At 42.0% G+C, this 17,677-nt stretch overlaps 1 protein-coding gene across 1 annotated transcript; it reads right to left on the bottom strand.

The window, feature by feature from the left end:
* Positions 1-4,515: 4,515 nt before the first annotated feature.
* LOC147458963 (protein JOKA2-like) lies at positions 4,516-7,628 on the bottom strand. The gene is made up of 7 exons (XM_086510372.1): positions 7,472-7,628; positions 7,036-7,281; positions 6,522-6,955; positions 6,248-6,383; positions 5,861-6,145; positions 4,950-5,600; positions 4,516-4,850 (listed from the first exon to the last, which is right to left on the bottom strand). Exons 1-7 carry the CDS (start codon positions 7,487-7,489, stop codon positions 4,746-4,748), a joined length of 1,875 nt encoding a protein of 624 aa, XP_086366498.1. The 5' UTR covers positions 7,490-7,628; the 3' UTR covers positions 4,516-4,745.
* Between the last annotated feature and the right edge of the window lie 10,049 nt (positions 7,629-17,677).

The following is a 17,677-nucleotide window of genomic DNA, read 5'->3' as shown; positions in this document are numbered from 1 at the left end:
TACCGTCAGTTGCTGGTAACTGCACGTTTTAGCATAAAAACCATTGATGTATCTCATCAAGGTATCACGGTGAGTACCAACCTGAGATGGTAGCTCAACAGCTTCCATAGCTGCTTAGTATCAAAAAAATCCTTCACACTCTCCTTGAAAACACACGCAGAGGAAAATAAACCCATAGACTAAGTGAGGGATTAGAGGACCCTCATCTTATATAGCGCCTCTGGACATGTTCAAGGTGAAGCCCACGATCAAGTACTCAGTAGCTATTGCCTCCCAATCCGCCTCTATGGGCTTACATACGGGGAGTTGAGAGGGAGAGAGACCCCGTGTAGGGGGTATCATACACAATGCAGTATAGTTAAGTGAGACATACAGAGCCAGCGTGTGTGAGGTTTAAGTAATGAAAGCAACTACCTCAAAAAATCCCCCAAGGGGTGGGTTCCCAATGGTGTTTGGGAGGAGGAGGGTTACCCCCCATTTTTTTACAAAAAACCACACCAACTAATTCCTCTTTCAAAAAAGTATTTCTACAAGGAATTTATGTAAAAAAATACATGTTTTTTGGTTCTATATATATAATCAAACTACTGTATAGGTAAACATGTGTGTGTGTGGGGGGGGGAGGGGGGAGGGTGTGGGTGTGTGTGTGTGTGTGTGTGAGAGAGAGAGAGAGAAGAGAGATCAACATGTGTATGTCATCTTTGTATCGTTCCAATTTTATTAAATGCTTCAAATCTTTGAAATAATTTGAGATTTTTTCTATGATGTTAGAATATTGTATAACTTCTTTATTGACATAAAAGTCAAACTCTTTACCGTTCCACATGTAACCCTCCCCTTCTACCCCTCAATAGTTTTGACGAGAGAAGATGCTCATGTTGCCTAGTGTATCAACAAATAGCATCGGCCTCGTGTGTGTCTCCCTTGACTAGGCGATGTGCCTCTCTCTCTCTCTCTCTCTCTCTCTCTCTCTCTCAAACCCTCAAGAACCTTAAGGCACCTGCCCTTTGTAGCCAAAATGGCCTTCACTTTGTTGATATATCTACAATGCTCATCTCCTTTCCATTAAGATGCACACCAAAAATATTAATATTATTCTAAAATTGACAATTTTAGAGTATTTTAATTATTTTATCCACTTAGTATATCTTATTTACCCGATTTTGAGACCTGCTAATCTAGACTCTCAACCGCTAAGCTTGGGCAAACCTTCTCCAAACACTGCTCGTAAGGAGTCATCCTGTTGCATAACTTAAATCACACACACACACACAAAAGAAGTAGTACACAAGACGCCCAAAAAGTATAGCCAATGCATCTTGATTCTTGAATCCAAGTGCTTACATGCTCGCATACTTTCTCAAGGAGAGAGAGGGGGCGGGATTTTTTAATATTATAGAAACAATCACAATGACGTGCGAGAGAGAGAGAGAGAGAGAGAGAGAGAGAGAGAGAGAGTCATTTTCCTTAAAGGTTAGATTGACCTATGGAACCAATTACAACATGTGGCATGTTTGAAGACTATGGATATAATGGTGGCAACTAACAAATTGAATCCATGAAGTTTTTGGGAGAGAAAGAAATGTAGGCTAAGGTCCATGCTAAAATGTAAGAAAAGAAGTTTGATGTGATCAAAAGCTAAGAGCTCAAGTAGGGTATGATACTCATACTCTCAAATTTTCAAGGGACATAATGTGTATACAAAAAGAGGCTCTCCTACACGACCTCAATGCCCGGTCTCGCATTTAAAGGAGCAGGAGCTAAGCCAAATGGTTGTTGGTATCGTATATATTGTGCGTAAGGAAATAGGCTCAAGCATGTAAATGGTTGAATACAATCTGCTCTCTCAAAGAGGAACATGCTTTTGTAATTTGGGGAAAGAGGAGACAAAGGTCAATAACATGCATGATTTCAAGTCACAACTTTAATTTTGCACCACGTCCTTCAGTTTAACATAATGACCAAAACTCCTGCAAAAATGAACAACTAAGCGATCTTATTTTCCTTCCATTTTCATCACCTTTTTAGATGCAAATGATGTGAAAGTGTACATAAACAAAGTGTGCACCTTATTGTACTAAGCTACTTATGCATTGTTGTGATTAGGTGATAATATAAACCATCTCCATGCTTGTGCACAAAACATAGATAGAAATGCAGAATCAAATCCTTTAGGCGAAACATTTCCTTTTTATACTATGCAACCTAGGTTCGGGCCTATTCTAGTTCTTCCTTCGGAGTAGTCAATTCAGAGGTTGAAGTAGAACCTTCGGCTTCCTTCCTCTGGCCAATGGCATTTACGATGGTGTTCTATCCTGCGTGAATTGTGGTCACACATCCATCATTGGCAGTGTCACAGTCACTCTAATATATCTCATACACCATGAGGGAAGTTGGGTAGGGCACCTAGAGTTTCTCAACATTCTTGATTACCAAGTTTCCCACCACAGGCTTCCTTTGACTCCTTTGTAGGCGGTCTAATATTGGATGTTGAACAGAAGTATGGATAACCAGAGCCTTTTCAGAAGTATTGACTAGGACTTGATCCTTCCCTTTGTCTACAACAGTCTCTGGGGGTGTGCTAGGCAGCTCAATAGCTTTATCCACAAAAATACTCTTGGACTACTCAACTCTAGCTTGGAACGTTTTCAAATCAATTGATGCTACTGCTGAATTTTGCTTAGCTTTAAGCTGTGCTAGCAGATTTGACATTTTCTGTTTCTTTGCTTCTGGCTCTAAGGTGCCTACTTATTACGACTGTTCTATTCTTCTTTTTGAACCACTGTTTGACTACATCTAATGCCCCCTGTCTGGCCCTCTATTGTCTCCTGTTCAAGGGTTTGTGTCTTCAGTTCCCTCCACATCGGCTTTCTTCAAGCAATGGTAGAATTTACATGCGGTGGAATACAAGTAGCCCAATATAAAATCTGTCATGCATACCATGCTTTGAACAAATTGTGAGTCTTTGCTTTTGCAATTTGCTGCATCAGATTGTTATGCAAAAAGTGACGAGGTTGACATCAACGTTGGGATTTTTTATTCTGACTATCAACATGCTAAAAAGTTTCTTAGACACATAGTTCGGATTGGTCTTCAAACTAATAGCCTCTGCCACGAACCTGTATGCCGGTTTGAACTCCAGGGCTGACACTCGGATACCTTGGCCTCCAGTCTTCCATTTCTTCTTTGCCTGATTGCCTTCCTTTAGAAAATTGTTAACTTTCTCAGCTGAACATGGCTTTACTTTTGTTGAAAACGATAAGTGAAAAATGTGAGATAGAACTGCTCTGTTGTTGCATGTATTGGTCTTCCTTTGATCTCGGCAGTACCAGTATCTAGGTTGAATGTATCCACGACCTGCTGGATAATTTCTGCATCAAAACTGATTTTGTTGGCTTCCAACACACCACCTCCATACCCCACAGCCAGAGTAATGTCCTTTCGTTCCAGTGGAATACATACTTAGCAATCTTACGATGGGGTACCAAACACTCTTATTCAACTGGGTTTAATAATCCTTCAAGCTCTGTAGTCCTAGTATCAATTGCTTCTTGCGTAACCTATGACAAGGACTGCTTGTTCTTACCCATCTCTGGACTGCTTGTTCTCGTCCATCTCTAACCTTGTTAAGGAACTTGTATAGAAAAAAGAACTCAACTCGAGGAAGATGGCGACTCGAAACTCTGGTTATCTGGACACTTCTGGATTGGTCATCTTTGTTTGACTGGAATGTGGTGTTTGATCTAACAATCGCTGGCCTCCTGAAGTTGTCTGACCAGAACCTCTTCAGAGACTTTGAATGTTTATGCGTCCGAACTACTGACACAAACCAGTTGTTGACCAAACAACTTGGAACAATGACCCCGATCGTCTTAACCTCAAAAGTTCATGTGTGAGTGTGTAAAATTGGAGAGAGTATCTCTGAAATTCATTCATAAGTTGTTTCCATCCCCAAAGATTTGATTGCGTCGATGACCAGATTTGACATTTTGGTTGAATAATTCTAGTGTTGATTAATTGCATGTCACCATTTTCAAGTCCATTTTTACTGAAAGTCATGTTCTGTGATTCTCATCCAGCATTCCCTGGTCACAACCACACCCCCTATCATACTGCATTGTTCTTCCACTCTCCCTTTCCTCATTTGTGACAAATACATCCCCCAAAAAGCTTGCCACATGCATATCATTTGCTCTACGCCTTTGCAACCAAGTAAACAAGACGTCTGCAGCAGGCAATGGCACTGCCTTGAGAAGAGGAGGAAGAAGAAGAAGAAGAAGGAGCATTTTAACATCGGAGAGACAGAGAGAGAGAGAGAGAGAGAGAGAGAGAGAGAGAGAGAGAGAGAGAGAGAGAGTTGCTACGCATCGCCAAATGGCACAGATAGAGAAAGAAACCCTGTTTTACACGTGCTCAAAAAACCTCGGCATTAACACTTGCCTTTCTAGATGATCTTATTTGGAACTATCAAACAAAGCATATACAATCTCCTTATACCGCATAGACAATACGATCTACCAAAAAAGCTTCTCATTGCAAGAACTAGTTAAAAAGAGTGCAAAGAATACCGATTACTTACAACAATAACAAAGGGCAGAACCATGTCATGTCAGCTCAAAGAAGCCAACAGACTAATTACATCTTTTCATCCCAAGCCACCTACTAGGAACAACTCAAAACCAACAAGAGCTCCTAGATACTGCTATTGCAGCATCTCTTATTCAAACATTGCAGGCCCTTTCAACTTAAGCTTTCTGCTTCCCCATTTGCACCAGATCTCTCACAGCAGCTTTGACACTCCCCTTATGCTTCATCAGCAGTCTCACATTTGTCGATTGATCCGTGAACCCCTACAAACAACCAAATGTCCGGGCATGTAAGCTCTTCATGTCACATGTTTTAAAAAAAATTGAGCTCTTAATCCAATTTCAATCAAACTAAAACCCTACCATTTCTTGTAAATCCCCAAGAGCCCCATCCCATCCAGCGGCAACTAAAAGATCATCAAGAGTAAGTTGTACATTCCCGCTATTCTTGCCCAAAAGAACGGCATTCAGCTCGCGATCGACAAATCCCATGGATTCAAGAGATTGAAGCTTCATCTCTTGCTCATCCTTTTCTTTGTTTGGATTGTCGGCCATTTCTTCATCACCAAATTCCACATCAGGTTTCTCCACAAGAGAAAACCCTTCCAGCTCCTGACTTAAGTCTTCTGGGCCAAGCTCAGTAATTTTAAGATCAATACCATCTCGAGAGCTGGAGCCGGCCACACCTTCTACCATCATTTCGTCTTTCTTCTCGGTATGGATAGTGGGCTCCTTTTCCGCTTCCTCCATTGAAACTATAGGCACTTCAATTATGGACCTATCATTCTTCACATTGTTGCCTTTCGCATCCCCTTCTTTCAGAGACTCCTGTAACATTGGAGATTGTTCTCCATGAGGCACGACCTGAATTGTTACCCACACTCTTTGACCAAACTTCTGGCCTGTCGGAGATTTAAGACGCCAGTGTGAAATGTATCGTCCGGCCTTCTCTGGTGCCGTGAGATCCACTGAGACTTCCACTTCTTCACCGCAGGTAAGCCCATTTTCAGGCAGCTATTGCAATAGAAAAAACGGTTAGTGCTTGAAGTAAACTCTTGAAAATTTTACAGGTATATTGACAATATTTGAAGGTCCAAATTTGTAAATTTTCACTTCCGAATTTTAATTTAGAGTTGGATTTCAGTAGGATTACACTAAACCTACGTTATAATCCAGCACCGCGATCAACACTCCCTCAATAGTCACAATTAAATATTTGAACAAACTGACTAAATGCAAGATAACCTGCTTTTCAAAGCATCAAATATATATACCTCCAGATTTACTGCCTCCTGCACGCTCATAATGTCTCCACCAATGTGCAAAAGCTGCGTGTTTTGAGGCCAAGCAAGGGAGCCATTGTTACACATGCGCCAAATCTTTGTAAACTTAGTGCCTGGAGCCAGCTCCGTTCCATCAAAGATCGTAACATCCTTCATAAAGCGAGCATCCAACTTCTTATGTTCATCATATCCAAAAGGACGCTCCAGTCTCCATCCATAAGGACCACGAGCAAAAGAGCCTCTGGGACACATAGGAGGTCCCATGAACTGCTTGAGCTGTTATTCAAATTATCAATATTTATGACCAATGACAAACAGAGAAATAAAGATCCAATCAAAACTATGAATAAAGAAAAAAGAAGTTGACGAAAACTATACCCCTTTTTTAAGGTATGGTGGGCGGTAGTGGCGATCGTGGAATGGTGGACAATCAACTGGATACTCTATCTTGCCATAATCCCCCTCCTTTCCCTTCTCTTGAAAACAAGTGGAGCATAGATCAAAATCAGGGATCCTGCAATAACATTAGTGTCACGTGCCACATAAGAGTCTTAACAACTAACGAATTCATAACTTTGAAATAACAATACCGACTGAGAAATAAAAATTAAAAATAAAAACAAAAAGCCATTGTACAATGGAGAATCAGTACTTGTTAGACTTGAATCGAGGGCCCAGGATTGGATTCACACCACATTCATCACATTGTACGCCCAAATGAAGAGCAGGGAAACCTGACCCATCCTTTCCTGGAGTATATTCACCTCTATTGGGCATAGATTTGCAGTGCATATCTCCAAAAGGGTGTTTGTACGGATGATGATAGGCAGGCTTATCGGATGTGCCAAATTTGTGAAACTCTGGCCTAGCTGCATGAGCTAAAAAGTCCTTGAATGCATCCTGAGCCTTCAAAATAAGAGTCTCAGTAGGTAGTGACGAGTCGAAAGATTTGGCATGTCTCTCTAGAAAACTTTGCAGGGATTCAGCTGTTGCATGAGGGAACAAAAGCTTTAGCAAGCCTTCTATGTTGAAATTGCCCACTGGCTGGTTCCTACGATCAGTTCCGCCAGGCTTTGATTCCAGGACCTGAACCAAACACACAGAGCATTGGAATATAACCCTACAAACACATTATGCATAAGAGGGAGGAAATTGAGGGCACGAACCTGAACCTCTAGGCGAAGCGGGTTGAGGCGTTGGACAAGGCATGCATCAACCAGATCACGATCTTCCCCCAGGGTAACAACATCATTATCCTTGTCTACATAAGTGATTGCAAGCACAGCTGAAGGAGAGAGCTGGAAGAGCTCCCTGATTTTGGCTTGCAATTGCTCCAGTGTAATTGGGAACATCTCTGCATTGACTACTGATTCAGAAACAACCCATCTGCGGAGGGTGTCTCCATGCTTGATCTGTTAACAAATACCGAGTATAATTGGAATGAATACAATGGATACCAGCTCCTTTTCGAGAATGAGCATTCATGCTCCAATACATGTGGCGCCCATATATCTTGATGCGCAGGCATTCTGCTCAATGTGAATGGAGCATGAAAGAAACGAAAGACAGCGTGGGTTACCACAGGCAAGGAGGGACGGATACCTTGAAAACGACAGCCATCGTCGGCGATGACGGAAGGATTCCGAATCCTGTTGTTGCTGGCAAGGAAACGTATGTGTGCAGGAAATGAACAGGCGAAGAGCTGCGTATCTGTAAGCCGCGCTCGAAACATAGTACAAGCCGAGTGGGAAGAGACTTATATAGGTTGGGGAGGAGTTGGACTTGCACCGCACTCCACTCTCAACCGGCCTTCTAGGGCTTTCCATGTGACCTCACCCCTATCAACACACATGAGGATTAATTCTCATTTGAGCATAGCTCAGTTGGTGAGACTTTTGAAATGTAACCCAAGGTTGAAGGTTTGAGGCTCACTGGTTGCATTCTCTTGGGTGTTTCTCCTTCCCAAGTGCGGAGGTGGTTCCCACGATCGCCCAATGTACAGTTGTAAATACAACGATATGTGTATAGTTTCTCCCTACTACCTTCACCACGCTCAAGGGTTTTCTTTTTTAAATACAATGAAGTGGTTAAATGATCCCGAGTCCCCTTAAAGAGTGATAGCACTGTCGAAACGTTCAAAACAAACAAAATCCAAGAGCGGATTAGCGTGTTCGGAGCTCGCATGAGACCCTAGATACAGTTTTTGCATTAATAGGGAACTATCAAAATCTTTCCAGCTTGAGAAATCTGTGAGGCAAGGATGCCCCCTAGCCTTGTAAGACAAAGGGGAGACATACGTGTGAATAACCACCCAATCGTCCTATATATGGGGCCCCCTAGCCCTCTGGACCCCTTTATTGCAGGTGTGTCCGACATTTTGCCAAGGGCCGTGCCCTCCTAGTCCTACCCTTGGCATGACATTATTCCCCCCTTGGAGAAGCGTTTTCGTCCTCGAAAACAAAAGTGATAAGATCTATCCGAACCCGCATTTTCATGCCTAGGATTTCCATGGTAACTACGTGAAAATCTCGCATCAAAAGATGGAGCATAGTAGAATGTGAAAACTCGATCACATCTAGGTACCAACAACGAAACATTTTCATTAGCCGAACATAGACGTGCTACATATGTAAACAACCATCCGTCAAAGTTGTTTATAGTACTTGTAGCCTCAACAAGTCTATACTTAGTACTCGACAATTTCTGGCCACTGAAATTGCTTCTGATATTATGTGCTTAAAATGGTCTAATAAATGGATGTGATGAGCACCTAAGGACTTTGTCACAACACATCATTAGGAAAGAGACGCTAGTGTCAGTCCTAGAGATTCATATTCTCCACATGTGAAATATGTCTCATAAAATGATGTCAAAAAAAAGTGACATCGAGCAAGTACAAGATGTACTTGTGTGTGGAGGTAATTGTAAACACTCAGTGACATGAGTGAGTAGGACCCTCCTATACTTGCTCCACACTGACTAAACCGAACTCCCTGAGTTCCTAGACCATGTTGCTCATCGTGTGATTAACACCATTGCCAAAGAAAACCATACCATATAGAAATTTTACTGCAAAGTGTAGAAATTGCATGGTACACTACTTTCCCAAAGTGTTTTGCTCCAACATGACCTTTTCATGTGTTTGTCGAGCAAAATGGAAGCAACATAGACATCCCATTCTAGGAACACTTATCAAAGCATATACAAATAGGGAAAAACAACCAAAGTACATACCGAGATTAAGTTAGAAACATACCGTGGAGTACCAAAGCCCTACTTCAAGGGGGCCAGGACTGACACAGCCTGTCAAACTAAACATTGAAGAAAAATTAGTGAATAGACAAAGAGAGTTACCTGATGATCTTTGCTCTAATCTTGGTAATATGAAACCATTAGGCAAATTCCAAATTATACGACAACTACCACAAGTTGGGTCTTACCCAAATTTATGCTCTTATAGACACTCTCGGTGCTATAGACAGAACATGAGATCCGCTCAAGTTAGAATCGTATTCACAACTAGACCTTTTTTTAGACCTGAAAGTCCATAGTATTAGGTTTTTTGTGAAAAGACTGAAATGTTTGCTTCATCTATACACATTGGTATAGATAAGCCTTTACAATGTTACAAGTGCGGGGAGCAAGGGCATGCCTATCATGCTAGCCCCCATAAGAATACACATAATGAGCCTCCTAGAGCTTCCACAGTCGAATTTTAAGAAGAGGATACTCATCACAAAGGATCTCCTCTATGTCATGCTTGGGGAAAGGTAAGCGAACATGATGCTTTCATTCTCTTTGACCCCGGTACTACTCACAACTTCATATCCATGGAGTTGGCCACCAAGCTAGGCATCCAAGCTTATGAGATGGGAGATGTCCTACCTGTCGATGGTGCTTTCAAGGGAAAAGAAGTCTCAATCACTCCCTTCATTGGGAAATTGAGGCTCCATGTCCAAAGCTATGTGGACAAGGATTTCTTCATCTCTCCTCTCAAGCATGAGGATGTAATCCTAGGGGCACCATGGTTTGATTGCATGACTGCCAATTGTTAAATTCCCTGAAAGGCAAATCTAATTTAGGTATAGGGAAAAAGATATGTACATAGATGGTAAGGAGTCGGGTAGCACCATACCCATTGTACATAAGCAACCTTTTAATAAGTCAATAAAGAGCTCTATTTCCGTGTACATGATTTTTGTTAAAGACTCTCAAAATGAACCTAATGTTTTAGCAAAAAAAGATATAGGGAATCAAAAGGAATTAGAGTTATCTAATTTCCTAAATGGATTCCAAGATGTTTTTTATTGAAATCCCTTGTGAGCTACCTCCCAAATGAGCGGATGGCGACCATGAAATTGAGCTTCTTCTAGAAAGCTCATCACCTAATAAACCTCCTTATCGAGTTTCTCAAGCTCAACAAGAAGAGATTATGCGGCAAGTGCATGAGTTGGTTGAGAAAGGCATGGTTAGTCCTAGCTCATCTCCATTTTGTTTGCCAGTTTTATTAGTGCAAAAGAAAGATGGCACATATCGTATGTGTGTCGACTATAGAGCATTAAATAGGATCACTATCAAGAATAGGTTTCCCGTTCCACGGGTAGAATACCTATTTGATAAGCTACAGGGGTGTGCGCTCCTTGCCGCACTGTCGAAGCAAGGGACTTGCCGTTACACCGTGTGCGAGCCATAGACGGCTCCAAGCACACAACTAGCTTAACTAGTAAGCTCAAAAGAGGGCAATGGTGTGTCACTCACCGCTCTATGCTCCTGCCGTGGAGGATTCCTCGCCACGAAGAAGAAGGAGACGCCGCTACGTCGCGCTCAACCGCTTCACCGCCGTCGTGCCGCCGCAATGCTCGATCGCACTCTCTCTCTCTCTCTCTCTCTCTCTCTCTCTCTCTCACACACACACACACACACACACACACACACACACACACAAGGAGGTGAAGCAGAAGAAGATGGAGATGGAGATGGAGCAAGAGCACTCTTCTATTGCACAAACGAGAGAATGAGTGAATTTTAGGTTTAGTTGGCTTTTATATGAGCTCACCCCATTCACACTTGGGCGCCCATGCTTAGCCAACTAAACCCTTGAATGTCCCAGTTAGAGTGCGCCTCTCATCGGCGATCACTCTTACCCTTTTCCTATTGGTCCGACAAGCCCGGTACCTGACTCTACCAAATACATAATACACGTCCGTCGTAGGTGATGGGGTGTCCGTGAGCCGTGAGGGTTAACATGTCCCCCCTTCCTGATGTAGATTCCGTCCTCAGAAGCTATTGAGTTGAAGCTCGTTCGTCGAGGTGGAAGAGCATTTGAGATGAATGTCCTTAGCCTTCTTCAGTCACTGCAAAATCAAACAACATTGGCACAGTAATTGCATTCTCATAAGTGATTAAAAAGCATATGCAGTTTTAGGTAGACAAATTGATTGGTAAAAGAATTTCAAACAATTTGTCAGTAATGAACATTAAATTGCAATGTAATCAAATGCATAAACAGATGTAAAGGTAAAAAATTAAACAAGTTTGGGGTCGCTAATTTGACGGTCGAAAGGCACTAGAGATCGAATATTAATACCATGGGTAAGCTTCTTAATTTTCTGTGGTCAATTAAGTTGTTTAATCGCGAGAGCCAAGTATTCATGTTCGAGGGCTGACTAGAGGCTATATCTAGAAGACCTTGTAGTTAAGCTACCATAAAAGGAATTTCTCATGAAATCATCGCCTGACTGATTACTTTTTCTTTGACCCCCCAAAGTCTTTTCACAATGATTCAATTTTGATGTGTGTGCTTATTTTGTATGCCTTGGGTTTTTTGCTTTTCAAGTAAAAGCGCCCATACTGGGAACCTCTAGGGCTCTAGTACCATAGGCAATACATGTGAGTGAAGTACCAAATCAAGCTGAGATTTCTCTTCCAGCTTAAGATTTTACAGTGTGGCACTTTGATTTTTTGTTTGTTCATTTTCAGCATTTTAATTTTGTAACTTTGGGGGGTCATATAACATTGATACACCTCCCCAGGCTCATCACACTAGTAAACTCCCTTTATAATACTTAAGCTAAAGGTCAATAGGGTCAAGCCCACTAGAAAGCCCTAGTACATTTCACACAATGCTGCCTAAATCAGATTAAAAACCTAAGTAACCATTAATTATTAGGAAGGCATTCCCCATGGTATTAAGAGAAGATTTCTAACACCTAACTTGGTCAAACTAGTTTGTCGAACAGCTTGATTTTTAAACCTAGACAAGTGATTATGACAAAAAATTACATTGAATTAAATGTTTGATACTAAGCAAATGCGGTGAATATTAGGCTACCAATCACAATTAAAGCTGACAATCATAGATACAAAAAAGATAAGGGGCAATGCTAATGGACAAGAAACACCTGTTTGTGTCGATGGTCGCGCTTGATTTGAAGAGTGAGTTGAGATAAAGATTCCATGAAGGTCCAAATCCTACCAATAGCAACACGCTCCTGTACACACTAGGAAACAAAAGGAATACCTCCAGGAGGCACATTAGTGGAAAAAGGTACCAACACTTATTGAACACAACAAAAAACATAAGGAACCCTAACCTAATTATTTGCACTCCCCCTAGAGAGTCAAGGGAATAGGATATTGTAGAGGTTGGGGGGAAACCATAAGGCTAAACCCCTATCTTCGTCGTCGAGATAAATAAAGTCATCATCCATGAGACCATATGTGCCATCCGTGTAGTCGTGTAAATTTTCTTCTTCATCATAGGTGCCCATGTTTGCTAAGAAGGTCACTAGACGCCTATAGTCATCTTGGTCAAAAGGGTAGGCTTGTGCAATGGGAGAAACGCTCTCTACTAAGTATGGATCAGACGTGGTCAAGAGACGTATCAGCCATTCTAACTCCTCAAAATTCCTCTCACATGCTAGCGTACCTATCAAATCCCATTCACATGCAAGCACTAGAAAGACCATGTAAAATATTTGTGAAAAGTAATGAGGGTACCTCTCACCCAAGGCAGGAGTGGATGACTCTAGCGTACTAGCCATATCTGTACACGCAAATAGATGATGGTTAGAGTGCAAATATTACAAGGGTCGTGTTCTTGTGCATAATTTGTTTTTATGATTTTTGTTATGGCTCTTGCTCTTTTACTTTTTTATCTTGTTTTTGTGAGTATAAGGCTTTATATATACATTCCCTAAGATCGGAGATTAAGAGGTCGGGGAGAAAGGTTGAGAGGGAAGCAAGTGAATGATGGATGTCCACAAACACTCCCCCCTTCCTTGGGTAGATCATACCGTTTGAAATGATGTCGTCACCCTTTGAAACCAATTGTTCCAGTTGGTAATAGGTGAGGATTTTTGCCAGTAGTTTTCTATTACCCTAGGTGCCTCGTCAAGTTGCAAGGGTGGTAAGGTACTCTCCCAGGATCGAACTTGAAGTGGTTCATCAGGTGATTCTTTAACACTGGGAGGTGTGGATTCTTTTGTAGCTTCATGGAGGTCCATTACTATAGATGGAGGCTGTGTAGAAGCTTTGACCTCTATGGATGTATTACATGAGGAGGTAGAAGCTTCATGGAACTACCCCCTTCCTGAGCTAGGTGGAATAAATTGGTTTTGCCTTGGAGCCCAAACTAGCTCTGGACTAGGTGTGTAGCATTCTGTGATCTTTCCCTTCCCACGGTCTGCCATTGGCTTTAGCGTTACACTGTTTGACTCATATGGGTTTGTTGTCGATAGGGAAGGACACATTTTACGTTTAGGTACCCAAATTTGCTCATTTCCATCACAGTAGCCTTGGGCTTCTAATAGTTGTTTTGGAATCCATCGTGATTTGGTCTTGACTCTCCTAGGGCGCATTCTTGGTTTTCCCAGGAAATTTTTTCTTGGAATGGATGGGAGGGTTGAGGTAGTTGGACGTAAGGCCTTGGGGACCCATTGATATATACTCTTAGGTCGTGCAGGTTGAGTACGTGCAATATTACTGCTTGCTGCAACTACAAGTGTTGAAGTGCTAGGTTCATGGGTAGCTGGCAAAGACGAGTTAACCACCTTGGCTTGTGAATGTTGGCTATCCTTCAACTTTGCTAGAGTTTGCAACGTAGGTGACTTTGCTTGAATGATAGGGGTAAGAGTCGGTGGTCGCGTCGTGACACTACCAGTATCCCAATCCATAGTGCATTTGGTTGCCAACATCCACGTGCGTCCCAGGTTTACGTTGCCTTCCATAGCTCCCGCGGGCATGACTAGAAACCTCTGCACTATGCTTCCATTGTCATAGACAATAGGGGTCTGAAGGACTCCAAGAATAGCAGTTTTCTTTTTATTAATGCCCTTGACTTGCATCGTACTCGGGGATAGGGTCGGTTTCCCTAATTGACACCAAACTCCATAGGATAACAAATTGTGTTTAGCTCCCGTATCTAATAAGGCATTGTATAGTACTTTCCCATAGGGGCTATTTAGGTCAATTGGGTATCGTAGGGGTGGATCAGATTCTAATGATTCGTCATCTGTGTCCTCGAAAAATGCTTGCGTGATTCCCAGATTAGCCTCTCGTTGGCGTCTAAGACGTTGTTGTCGTTCTCGAGCCTCAACTCTTGCTTGGATTTTTTTAAGCTCTGCTTGTTCCTTGGCAGCCTTCTTTTGATGGATGGCTTGCAACTCTTCCTGGCTTAGAGGATCATAATATCTTTTGAATTTACTCCCATTAAGGAATCCAATGGTTTCAACTCCATCTAGAGTCTCCACACGAATGGTACCTTGCGGGGTAATTTCACACACTCGATATGGTCCCTTACCAACGTATTTCAATTTCTTCTTTTCATTACGTACCCCGTACATAAGAACTTTATCACCAACCTTGATGTCTTTATCCTTTAAATGGCTATCAAACCACTTCTTTCTCCTATCCTTCTCCACTAGAGCATTTCGCACAGCTAATTGCCTCTCTTCATCTAGCCTTTCCAGGATATATAATCGCTCCACTAAGGGGTTACCATCCCAACCTTCTTGAGAAGCTACTCGAAGACTAGGAATGACAAACTCCCATGGCATAACTGCTTCTTGGCCATACACCATCTTAAACGGTGTGCAATTAATAGCAACTTTATACGCATTACGATAAGCCCATAAAGTTGATGTAAGCTTTAGGTCCCAATCAGTGCGATGAGCCTCGACTGTCTTTGTCAAAATGGAGATGAGAGTTTTGTTGGTACTCTCAGCTTGGCCATTTGCTTGGAGATAATAGGGTGTAGACTTGTGGTGTGATATCATGAAGTTTGATGTGAGTTCTTTTATTACTTCATTTATAAGATGAGTTCCATTGTCACTCACAAGTTCAAAGGGGCATCCAAAACCTGTGATAATGTTCTCAAAGAGGAACTTAGCTGTTGTTTTTGCATCCGCCTTCCGTGTTGCTTTTGCTTCAGCCCATTTGGTTACATAGTCGGTAGCCACAATGATATATCGTGATTGCGTGTTACGTGCAGCCGGACTAATCGGTCCTACAAAGTCTAAGCCCCACTTTTCAAATGGTTGGGTTACCTTGATGGGATGTAGAGGCATCCTATCCCTTCTTTGTGGCTTGTTGAAGCGTTGGCATTCATCACATCCCTTTGCAAAAAGTGATGCATCCTTAAACAGAGTGGGCCACCAATAGCCTGACTGTAAGATCTTTCGGACAGTCAACTTTCCTGAAAAGTGACCACCAGCTACGCCCATGTGTGCCTCTTGTAGAATATATAAATACTCATCCTCGCGGGCACAGCGTCTAAGAACATCATCTTTTCCTCTCTTATAGAGAGTTCCAGCCAGTAAGCAATAGGGTTCGCATTCCTTGATTAATTTTCGAGCTATATCTTTTCGCAGTTCTTTGGGTGGAAAACCATTAACTAAGAAGTTAACAATCTTTTCACTCCATTCAGGATTGTCTCAACAATGAACAAAGGAGTATCAGCAATTCATCATCAACCCCGTAGGAGCTTCGCCATTAGGGATACGAGATAAATGATCCGCCATGACATGTTTCCTCCCAGGCCTCACAACAACAGTGAAGTCAAACTCAAGAAGAATTAACAACCATCATGTAATTCGACCTGTGGAACACGGCTTGTTTACCAAATATAGCAATGCTTGATGATCAACATAAAACACAAACTTGGTAGCAAGAAGGTAATAGCGAAATTTCTTTACTGCGTAAATCATAGCTAGACCTTCGCGCTCTGTAATAGTGTAGTTCATCTCGGCATCATTTAATTGGCGACTTGCAAAGCTAATAGGGTAGTCCAATTTATGTTCTCCTGGTTGAGTTAGAACACACCCAATAGCAAAATTTGATGCATCAATATGCACATGAAAAGGTACATTCCAATCAGGTGTTCGCAGGATTGGAGCACTTGTTAGGGCCTTCTTTAATAACTCATAAGATTGATGACATTCTTCCGTCCAGTGAAACTCGATAAGAAGCTTGTACAATGGACGCGCTATCTCGGCAAAGTTTAAAATAAATCTTCGATAATAACCAACATGGCCCATAAATCTTTGAACTCCTTTATAGTTCATAGGTGGTGGCAAATCGGCAATGGCTTTAATCTTACTCTCATTTGTGGATATCCCGTTCTTGGACACTATATGCCCTAGAATGACTCCATGCTTAACCCAAAATTGGCATTTGAAAGGGTTCAATGAGATGCGATAAAATCTGCACCTTTCAAATATTTTTCGTAGATATAACAAATGCTTCTCCCAAGAAGAATAAACACAAAGGTTGTCTAGGAAAGCTTCACAAAACTCCCTTAGAAATTCTTTAAACGCAGTGTTTATTAATCGTTGGAATGTAGCAGGGGCATTTGTTAAGCCAAAACCCATAACACGAAATGCAAACACTCCAAACTCTGTGATAAAAGCAGTTTTAGCTTGGTCCTCTAATGCAATTGTGATTTGATTGTAACCAGAGTACCCATCTAAAAAGCTATAAGCTTCCTTGCCCGCAACTCTTTCAAGCACATGTTCTGAATATGGCAAGGGATAATGATCTCTCCTAGTGGCTGCATTAACTTTCTTGAGGTCCACGCACACTCTTAGTTTCCCATTCTTTTTTGGCATAATGACTATTGGAGAAACCCATTCTGAGTGCTCAATAGGGTATATGAGTCCACATTGGATAAGTTTTTCAATCTCCTCTTGTACAATTTTGGCGTACTTAGGATTCATTGGATAGGGTCGTTGCTGGACGGGTTTAGCAGTGTTGATCATGTGAATTGTATGTTGCACCACAGAAGGTGGAACGCCCTTCATGTCATGATATGTCCAAGCAAAGATATCCTTGTATTCCTTGAGGAGCTCCTTAAGTACAGCCTCTTCAGTTTCGGGAAGGTCTTGAGCAATAAAGACTGGTTTAGACTCCTCACCTGGTTCTGCTAATTCTATCTCTTTAACTACCGCTGGACCATCATAGACTCCACTGCTTCCATTGGTAGGTATTCGTTGGGCTTTGGCATACACAACCTTTCGCTCCCCCGTGGTATAAGATTTAAAATGTTCAGGAGCCGTATGTTAGTCAGCAGGCTCTTGTCTTGACGGAGACCTTTCTTTTAGTTCTGCCTCCTTTTGTTGTTGTGCTAACTCTCGGTTTTGACGTCTTCTTATAGTTCGACTCAATTTCGGCTCTGTAACCTCCAATTGAGCGAGGTCAATGGGTCGCGGGCTGCACCACATGACACTCTGGAGATGTTCACCCCAATTGTCTACTAGCTTTCGATGAGCATCACATGCCCCTAGATAGCTAAGCCATTCTGCAGTAGATCTT

The sequence above is a fragment of the Adiantum capillus-veneris genome, chromosome 4 (genome assembly GCF_014529385.1).
Source record: "Adiantum capillus-veneris isolate H3 chromosome 4, ASM1452938v2, whole genome shotgun sequence".
In the NCBI taxonomy this organism is placed as follows: domain Eukaryota; kingdom Viridiplantae; phylum Streptophyta; class Polypodiopsida; order Polypodiales; family Pteridaceae; genus Adiantum; species Adiantum capillus-veneris.
The sequence above is the reverse complement of the archived record's forward strand: the minus strand, read 5'-3'. Positions and strand labels throughout refer to the sequence as shown.